The 10,000-nt window shown below is 39.1% G+C and overlaps 2 protein-coding genes across 2 annotated transcripts in view; both read left to right on the forward strand.

The window, feature by feature from the left end:
• The first annotated feature begins 589 nt into the window (after nt 1-589).
• LOC125260325 (cytochrome P450 2D17-like) lies at nt 590-2,758 on the forward strand. The gene is made up of 4 exons (XM_048178646.1): nt 590-770; nt 1,830-2,017; nt 2,087-2,228; nt 2,315-2,758. The coding sequence occupies exons 1-4, from the start codon at nt 605-607 to the stop codon at nt 2,494-2,496; spliced, it is 678 nt and encodes a 225-aa protein (XP_048034603.1). The 5' UTR covers nt 590-604; the 3' UTR covers nt 2,497-2,758.
• Nucleotides 2,759-8,885: 6,127 nt separating this feature from the next.
• LOC125260306 (terminal uridylyltransferase 4-like) overlaps nt 8,886-10,000 on the forward strand; it is an 18,701-nt gene continuing 17,586 nt past the window's right edge. Inside the window, exon 1 of the mRNA XM_048178622.1 lies at nt 8,886-9,054. Within this exon, the coding sequence (XP_048034579.1) occupies nt 8,886-9,054 (169 nt within the window). The remainder of the gene's footprint in view (nt 9,055-10,000) is intronic.

Raw genomic sequence — 10,000 nt, forward strand, 5'->3', positions numbered from 1 at the left:
TTTTTTACGGAATTTGAAATTGTCAATTATCTGACCTTCTGTTGGAGGAAACTTAAAAAAACAAACAAACAAACAAACAAAAAAACTAAATGAAAAATAGTCATGACACTGTTATAAAATTATTTGTCAGAGTATTGTCACTTAATGACATTTTAATGACAAGTTCAATTTGTACCACTGTACTTGAGCTCAAGATACATATTCATGACACTATTATAATGGCCTCATGACAGCCAATGTCAAAACCAACCACATGACAGTTTAATGTAATGTTAACCCATAAAGCTAAATAATGTCAAGTTGTCATGACAAAGACACTGACAGGTTATGATGTATTGGTTTATGTCAAGTTGTCATAACTCGGACATCTCAAACAATGTCATCTTTGCATTAAAAATGACATAATTGAGCGAATGACACTTAATGACAGTTGTCATAAACATTCATAAAACCTCCTTCATATTCATGACACGTGTCATGTCATGATTATGAAGGTGTCATGTCAGTCTTATGCACACACCTTCAAGTAAAGTGTTACCCAATATTCTACAAGGTTAAATCACAGTAGGCTGCTAGGTAACTAAATGTGCATGGATAAATTGAAATGCTTTCTGTTTCCTTGGAGCAGCAAAAGTCCAACGAGGACTCTACGTTTCATGAGGAGAACATGGTTATGTCAGTAGCTGATTTGTTCATGGCTGGAACTGACACCACATCAACCACCATCAGATGGGGGCTCATCTACTTGACACAAAACCCAGATGTACAAGGTACTTGGGCTCAAAGGAACCTATAATGCTCCTTTTATAAGATGTAATATAAGTCTCTGGTGTCCCCAGAATGTATCTATGATGTTTTTAGCTCAAAATACCCCACAGATCATTTATTATAGCTTGTCAAATTTGCCCCTATTTGGGTGTGAGCAAAAACACAACATTTTTGTGTGTGTCCCTTTAAATGCAAATGAGCTGCTGCTCCCGCCCCCTTTCCAGAAGAGGGCGGAGCTTTAACAGCTCAACAACAACAAAGCTGGAGAATCTTACGCAGCCAAAATGAGGATTGTCAGTAACGGTGTTCAGACTTACATTGTTCAAACCGGAGTCTGGTGTAAAATGACGGCATGACAACAACACTCTACTACAACAACTCTTTCTCTTCTCTAAAGCAGCCCAACATGGTCTCACCCCCTTTGTTGTGTGTTCTTGGGGGCGGGGTTTATGTAAAGTTTGTAAAATTTCTTCGAGGGGAAGGTCTATGGGCAGATAAATGTGTGGGTTTTTTCAGATCTTTTGATCTCACTCAATTTACATATGAACGTGACCGAAGACGAGAGAAAAACATACGGAGAGCATCAGCTTTCGTTTCTGCTTTGACAGCCACAAGACCAGCCGAATGCTGTGAGTGTGTGTTAGACATCAGGAATGGTGAGAGAACATTGTGCTTGGTACATTTTTCGTCTTCAAAATTTAAATCCCGTCTAGCTAGTGCGCTTCCCAAAATGTTTTCACATTAGGTCAGTAGGCGGAGAGTAGCTGGTCTTTTGTGGCTGTTTGAACACATTCGACCACATGAGCGTCTACACTATGAAAGCAATCCGGTCGTATGCATTTTTTACAACCTCTGGAAGTGGTCAAAAGTGGACAAGTTCAAAATGTTTTAGAGCTCATTTACACCTGTATTTAGCATCGTCCACTTGTGATACCAGGTGTAAACAGGGTTTTTAAAGCACCACTGTGTTTCAACTCTTCAGGAAATCAACCTTCCAGTGGCTTACTTGTGGTATTTAAACACTGAGAAACGTACACACATGAACTTAAATTTCGTTACAGAGCGATGTCATGAGGAGATTGTTCGGGTACTGGGTTACGATCACATGCCCAGCATGGATGACCGTGACAAACTACCGTACACCAACGCCACTGTTCATGAGTTTCAGCGCTTTGGCAACATTGTACCCACTAACCTGATGCATGAAACAACTCAGCCCACAAAACTACGAGGATACGACATTCCCAAGGTAATAAATGGAGCCTGGATGTGTTTTACTTGACTGAAATTGTTCCACTAACAAACATCGTCTTTCTAGGGCACCGAGATACTGACCAACTTAACAGCAATTTTATCTGATAAGGACCACTGGAAGTATCCAGACACTTTTAACCCAGAGAATTTCTTAGACGATAACGGACATTTCTTCAAACCAGAGTCTTTCCTCCCTTTCTCCTTGGGTGAGTCACCTGCGACTGCAACATCAGTAGACCAAGAGCGAACGCAGCTAGGTTGAAACAGATTGTGTTTTATCTCCATTTATCAGGTCCGAGGGTGTGTCCCGGTGAGACCCTGGCGAAGATGGAGCTCTTCCTCTTCATCACTTCTCTCTTGCAGCGGATTCGTTTCTCCTGGCCTCCTGGTGTGCAGAAGCCAGACATGAATGGGATTGTCAGTTTGGTCCGCTCTCCTGAACCATACGACATCATCTGCCACAGCAGAGGCTAATAAAATTGATTATCAGTAACCTTTCTGACAATAGAGGAATAGTTCACCCAAAAATGAAAATTATCCCATGATTTACTCACCCTCAAGCCATCCTTGGTGTATATGACTGACTATCTTTCAGACGAACACAATCGGGTTATATTAAAAAATATCCTTGTTCTTCCAAGCTTTTATAATGGTAGTGAATATTGGGCATGTTTTGAAGCCCAAATAAATGCATCCATCCATAATAAATATAATCCATACGGCTCGAGAGAGTTAATAAAGGCCTTCTGAAGTGAAGCGATGGGTTTTTGCAAGAAAAATATCCATATTTAAAACTTTATAAACTAAAATAACTAGCTTCCAGCAGAAGTCGACTTGTCACAAGAGTAACCTCTGACGTGATGTATGACGCAGGATGTAGGAGTATCGTAAGCTTAGACGCCTCTCGCGGTTCAAACAAATAGGACTGCTCAACAAACTCAAGATCTTCTTTCTTATATCGAAATCCTCCAACATTTCTCCTTAAAATTTCTCATTTTAGACTTCTAGTTCGTGACCAGTGTTTTGTTTTGCTCTATCCTCTGTGCTTCTGCATTTGTCAATACATCATGAGGTTACTCAATTCTTCAGAGGTTACTCTTCCGCTGTAAGTCGATTTGCATAGGCCGTCTGCTGGAAGCTAGTTATTATAGTTTATAAAGTTTTAAAGGGGACCTATTATACCCCGTTCACAAGATGTAATAAGTCTCTGGTGTCTCCAGAATGTGTCTGTGAAGTTTCAGCTCAAAATACCCCACAGACTGGGCCGCATTAATGCACGGGCTTACCTGGGCTTAAGCCCAGGGCCCCGGGCTGAGGGAGGGCCCCGGTGATGCCGGAAAAAATATAACCGCATTTTATAATATGATGACTATCCCTTTAACATCGCTTTGATTTGAATACATGTGCTGTTCTGCGCGTGAAGTTCATTACGACGCGCCGCGTCTAGCAGCAAGCAACTAAGGCTGCGTTCCACTCCAGTTTTAGACACGCACTCGCAAACTTCCCTACACACTTCCCCTCAGGGGAATCCCTGCCGCCATTTTGAAGTGCGTTCCACTTCGTGAAGTGGACGAGGGAAGTTTACATGGACAGACCCTCGCTCCCTCGATTTTAACCGAGGGAGCGAGTCTACTTCACATGTACACTTCAGGCAGCTCCATAACCCACAATGCAACACGATTATGACGTCACCGCATATCGCGTTTAATTTACCCTACCACAAACAATTCTATGATATATTAATTATTTTTTTAAACATTTAAAACACACATATATACATATAGAATGCTGTATTAAACAATTTTGTAAGAGGAAAAAATAAATAATAAATCAGCTCCATTGCGGATTCCAAGTGATCAAGGGCTTAGGACGTTCCAGTTCAGCCCATTGCAAAGGTTCCGCCAGAAGTGAGCACTCGTGCAACGTAAGCAATGACGTACATCCGAGTCAACGAGACCGAGGGAAGTTAGCGAGGGAAGGGCATTTAAAAACCGAACTGGAACGCAGCCTAACTATCAGTATCTGGACAACGCGGACAGACCCAGTGGCGCTGCTTGTGTGCGTAGCCTACACAACGCGTTTTTGCTTTGAAAAACGCGAGACGCGGGCAGAGGAATGGGGGAAACCGCAAGGTCTCGAGACGCTTTTTAAAACTTTTTTTTTTTTAACTTGGCTGAACTGATTCATGGCTTTAGAACGCCATGTCATGCATCAAGACGCGAGCGCAACGGTTCTGCACGTCCTTCTAGCGCATGTTTACATAGAAAAACAAAGAAAAATAGCGCAGAAAGCGCGTTCTGTGTGAACAGCCCCAAAGAAGACAATGTGTTCGAATTTTAAAGACGTGGCGCGGCGCTACGCTTCTCGACCGATGTGCGACCCTTCACTCACTGAACCCTGCAGTCGTCAGTAGTCCAATAAAAACACAAATCATGCAAAAATACAGTTTCTGAAAACGTTCAATGAGGTAAAATGTTGAAATGTTGAAATTAACAATGAACAATACTTTTATTAACCTTACAGATGGAATCTTATTATAAAGTCTTACCATTTCATATAAATCCATGAAAACATAAATCCATAAAACAGTCATGCTTAAAGATGACCATCTTTAAATAGCCTATCTACACAAAGGCCATAGCATTGACATTAGACACATATTGTAGCCTATGTACATTATTTGCTTCCATTTTAGAACACTGATTATTATTTAAATAAGTATTTGTATTGTATTACAGTGATGATAAAAGATAACTGAAATCGAATGCATTTCTGATTTGTTTATATATGTCTGCTGCATGTTTGCTTTCTCATGACACTAGTTTTAATTATGCAACTTTGCTGCATAACGAATCGATAAAAGCGACCAGCTGGATATAAACTAATGCACTAATGGTACTAATGGTAACAATCATTACATTAAACATTTGGGTCGAACTTGCGTGTTTTTGTCACATTGTTTTAAAAATCAAAGTGCAGGATAAAAAAGTAATTTTTGCCTTAAAGAATTAATTGATTCTGAACTGCCGAAATGAGTCTTCAGCAATTCCAGTCTCACTTTCTATTACAAACCTACATAACAATGTAAAAATTTGCGTAATGGCAGCCGGTTGCTCGCGAACAACATCTATTTTGACCCGCCTTCAAAAAGCTGAGACTGGAAGACTGAGACTTCAAAAAGCTGAGACTGGAAGAATTTGGTTTGTGTTGTTGACATGTTGACGTGACATCTTTACGGTGTGAAAGCAAATCCACTTTGCATGCACTTCCAAAAGACAAAGACTCGCGCTGGAATTGAAATGGCAAAACTGGCGCCTTTGTTACTGTTCGAATCTGCGTCTCCTTTCAGAGGCCGCGTCCTCCGGAGCTCGCATTTGAAGGCTGCATACATCATTAAGGATGTCTTTTTTAAGAAAATTAACCATAATGAAATTGCTTATTCCTCGTGAGGTGCAAAATGCTGTTTTTTGTTTCTTTCAACGGTTGTTTTTCTTAAATGAGCTGGTCTCAATGACGTATACAGCCTTCAAATGCGACCTCTGGAGGATGCAGCCTTCGAAATGAGTAGCCTGTACAAATAGTTCAGACAATGTGCCAATATGTAGTTCATGCAGTGATATTTATATTTTATAACAGACCTATAGGTTCGGATGTTTTGGTAATGGCATTTATTCATGCAAAATAAAAGGCTGATAACTTTCACTTTGTGATTAAGAAGATTGAGTGAATGTAGGCAGGGGTTAAATTGGGATTTGTTATGTGGGGGGGGGGGGGCTCTGTGGTTTCAGGCTTTGGAGGGATGCATGTGTATGCAAAGACTACAAAATCGTATCATTTGACAAACTGTAAAATATAACAAGTTGAGAGAGCCCTCTGCTATGAACAATAAAATGCTAATCAAAATCATTCTATAGATACATGGTATTGTGAAAGCTACATCTGATGACAATAAAATATTTCTGTAGGCCTGTGCCTTCCCTGTGTCAGTATCAAATATAAGAGTGATGCTACCATTAAAGGACAGAATATAAATACAAAATACAGCGCTCGACATTAAGCCTGGTTTTGTGCTTGTCCTTTGGACAACTAAATTGGTCATTTACTTGTCAGAGTAAAAAAAGTAGCTTGTCTGGAAAAAATTAAAAAAAAATTATTATTATTCAAATCTTTTATCTTTTATTTCATATTCTTACATTTGATAAATTAAAATAGTAAGACACTATAGGGCTGTTACCAAATTAAATAATTTACACTGAAAAAGTACAACTGCGTTCAATAATGTTATGAGATTCTTTATATATTTTATAAACAAATAGCCTAAGAAATGCTGGTGGGAAATTTATACTTTTAAACATGAAATTAAACCGCCAGTAGATGGCGGCAAGTGACCGTCTTAATGAGTGAGCCACTGAGTCATTTATTCAAACGATTCACTCTGAATCAAGAATGAAGCAGTTGTTTATGAATGGGCGATTGAATCTTCACTCAACCGATTCGTTCAAAACGCTGAATCATTCAAAACGGCTGAGCGCAGCTGCGAGATGGGCTGTTTCTGCTTTGTTTGGAACTATTTTCGCTGCTACAATAGAACAAAAACAGGCATATTGCATCTAAAACGTAAGTGATTGATATTAACTACTTGTTTATTGAACTGTTGTATGAAATTAGTGTCAATTTCAATCGAGGTGATATTCAGGAATTCAGCACTTTCGGTCGTGTTATGCTTAACTTTATCATATGTCGTAAATAGCAAGCTAAACCCCATTGAATTTTTAATGCAACATTATAACTGAGTTTCTTTGTGTGAACAGAGCTCATTTGTTTTGAATTCTCCTCAAGAGGTTACGTGATCCTCAACAGCGCAATATCACCGCCAGTACATCCACTATCAGTCGCCACTTAAGCTAGATTAATCATTCTCGCGTTTTGGTTGTTATTGACATTTTAATCAAGCTACTTATCTGGTCAGGCAAGTAAAATTCTCTTTCACTTCAAAAAATCCGAGCCCTCGTAAGCCTATGTGCCGGCGCTCAGCCCCGGACGGCCCGGCCCAATTTAACCCCTGAATATAGGTAATAGTGCTGGTAGGATGAAGGGCCCCCTCAAGAGGTAAAGCCCAGGGGCCTCTTGTAGTCTTAATGCGGCCCTGCCCACAGATCATTTATTATAGCTTGTCAAATTTGCCCCTATTTGGGTGTGAAAAAAACACACCGTTTTTGTGTGTGTCCCTGTAAATGCAAATGAGCTGCTACTCCCGCCCCCTTTCCAGAAGAGGGCGGAGCTTTAACAGCTCAACAACAACAAAGCTGGAGAATCTCACGCAGCCAAAATGAGGATTGTCAGTAATGGTGTTCAGCCTTACATTTGTTGCATGTTCTCGGGGGCGGGGTTTATGTAAATTTTAGGGTTAGTGATGTCACCAACCCAGGAAGAAGCTTGTTGTAGTCCCTACAAACCATTTGCTGTAGTCCTTAAAAAGCAATTTCTGTAAAAGAAAATCTCTCTCTTTGCATTGAACTTTGAGCGTCGTAACTTTGCAGATGTAGTTTATGATCAAACAGCAACATTACACACTAACTAAAGTTAAAAAAGTGAAATCATAATCAACCACCCCTTTAAATATGGATATTTTTCTTACAAAAACCACCATTGCACCACTTCAGAAGGCCTTTATCAACCCCCTGAAGTCATATGGATTTCTTTTATGATGGATGAATGCACTTTTCAAACTTCAAAATCTCGCCCTCATTCACTCCCATTATAAAAGCTTGGAAGAGCCAGGATATTTTATAATATAACTCCGATTGTGTTTTTCTGAAAGAGGATAGTCATATACACCTAGGATGGCTTGAGGGTGAGTAAATCATGGGATACTTTGCATTTTTGGGTGAACTATCCCTTTAAGGGAGTTTCCAAAGCTTTTCTAGCCGTTTTAGACATCTTTTTTAGCTAAGGAATGATATTTTAGTTTTATAGTTAAGGTTTTGGAAAAAGAATGCTGTACTATTTGTAGTAAAGTGTAAAATCTGATAATGACAATAACTGTTGTAATACCACTGTAATGCTTTGTTTCTCTCATGATGTAATCTCTCATGTGACAGCTTACGTTGCAACAGACAAGCCTGTACAGGTCCAAACTAGCTGTAACGCACCCTGTTAGTGTGCATGTTTGAAATTGTAGAACTGGTTGAATCAATGCATCATGTACATAATGGTCTTTATCTATATGCCCCTAAAAATCTATCAATGAAAACTCACAAATGCTTAAAAATCAAAGTTTTCATTTATTGCAGATGCTTTCTGATAATATTGTTTTTTAGGAGGATGCATGTATTTACTATAGTGTGTGTGTATATATATTTTTAAAAATCATATTAAAAATATAAAAGTCACAAGTTCTTGTGAACATTTCTTTACAAAACATTTAAAGTTAAAATGTGTAAATATTATTATTCAAAGTTATAAACATAGAAATATAGGATACATTTCGCTGTTATTTCCTGATTTGTGCGTGACCACATACATAATTAAGTGCTTCTGTGGTCTTCAAAGATGTAAACACAGCGATTTCTATATTATATTTAAGAATACAATTCTTCATCTGGTCAAAATGTGGTATGAAAAATCCATGTATTCTTATTACAGCTATTTTCTATGGTCATCCAGGCCAAGATGGAAAGGTCACAGTTTAGTGGAGGAAAGTGTTCATCTAGTTAAGTGTCCTGTTTTTTGATGGCAGAGTATTGTGGCATAACTTATCTGTAAGCAATGGCTATCCCACAAGACTTCTCCTGTTCCAATTAGTGTCAGCAGGGAGAAGGAATGTCTGGACACCGAATCCCCATAGTGTCACCACATCAGGCATGGATGCCAAGAGCTGGCGGACAGAAGCGTGGTCCTTCAGTAGCTCTGGGTCGAGGAGGAGCGGGCAGAACCTGCGAGCTTTACTTAAAGTGATGCCTTCAGGATATTGGGTCATCAGATCCCGAAGTGATTTCTTCAGCTTCATCAGGTCAGAGCGTGGTTCTGAAGGTATGGATTGATGGATTGATGGATGGGTCATATTATATATAGAAAACAAAAATCTGGTTACTATTTAATCTACAGTAAACTATAACATGCAGAACAACATAAGGGCAGTTCTGAAATAATAGTGGGCTGGTCTGGGAATTCTCTCTTCGAAAAGGTAACTAGAAGAGTTGATTCACAAACTATCTTCACAGACTATGTAAACTGTGAATAAAAGTATCAGGTGTATTAAAATGATCTTTTACTCACGTGTATCGGATGATGCTGGTGCTCCTCTTGCCGCCACTGCACTGTACGACAGGTTATGTGTCATCTTTAACGAGTCTGTGACCAATCTTCCTAATTATGAAAGCCAAATTCCGTTAATGTAAAGTAATAAAGTCACTGACCTGTTTGATAACACATCTGTAGCGAAACAGTCGGTAAAAATACAAACCAAAATATATCAGCCTACTTTGAACGAAGTTAAACACCGCCTCTGGCATTTAAACGAATTGAAACTAGTACACGATTCCTTTGGACATGAATCATTTACTGAACCGATTCTTTTGAACTTAAGTGAATCTGTTTAAATGATTCGTTTATTCTTTTCAATCATTTTAATAAAGTAGCGATTTACCACCATTTATAAGTGGATTTCTCGGTTTGTTGATATCGCTACTTACAAAAAGCACAATGCGCGGCATGTTTTGTTGATATGGTAAAATCATGCTATTCTTTGAAGTATAGGCCTGTCACCTATCACACATTAATGTTAACCCCCTTTGTACACCAGTAGTAAAAATGTATTATTCAACTGTGAAATTTAAGTTGTATTGCCGTTTTGCGGTCCTGGCGTTCATAACCTGTACGATTCCGTCTGATTCGCGGTTCAATCGATTCATTGCAAAGAACCGATCCCAAAAAAGTTATGCTTTTAGATATGTTTAAAGGTGATAGAGAGGATTTT

This window comes from Megalobrama amblycephala, linkage group LG24 (genome assembly GCF_018812025.1).
Source record: "Megalobrama amblycephala isolate DHTTF-2021 linkage group LG24, ASM1881202v1, whole genome shotgun sequence".
Taxonomy (NCBI): Eukaryota; Metazoa; Chordata; class Actinopteri; order Cypriniformes; family Xenocyprididae; genus Megalobrama; species Megalobrama amblycephala.

Excerpts from the sequence above, each read along its gene's own strand:
- LOC125260325 (XM_048178646.1), top strand. The coding sequence starts at position 605 with ATGCTTTCTGTTTCCTTGGAGCAGCAAAAGTCCAACGAGGACTCTACG. Across the intron at positions 771-1,829 it reads ACAAAACCCAGATGTACAAG|AGCGATGTCATGAGGAGATT; the intron begins GTACTTGGGCTC and ends ATTTCGTTACAG. Across the intron at positions 2,229-2,314 it reads TTTCCTCCCTTTCTCCTTGG|GTCCGAGGGTGTGTCCCGGT; the intron begins GTGAGTCACCTG and ends TCCATTTATCAG.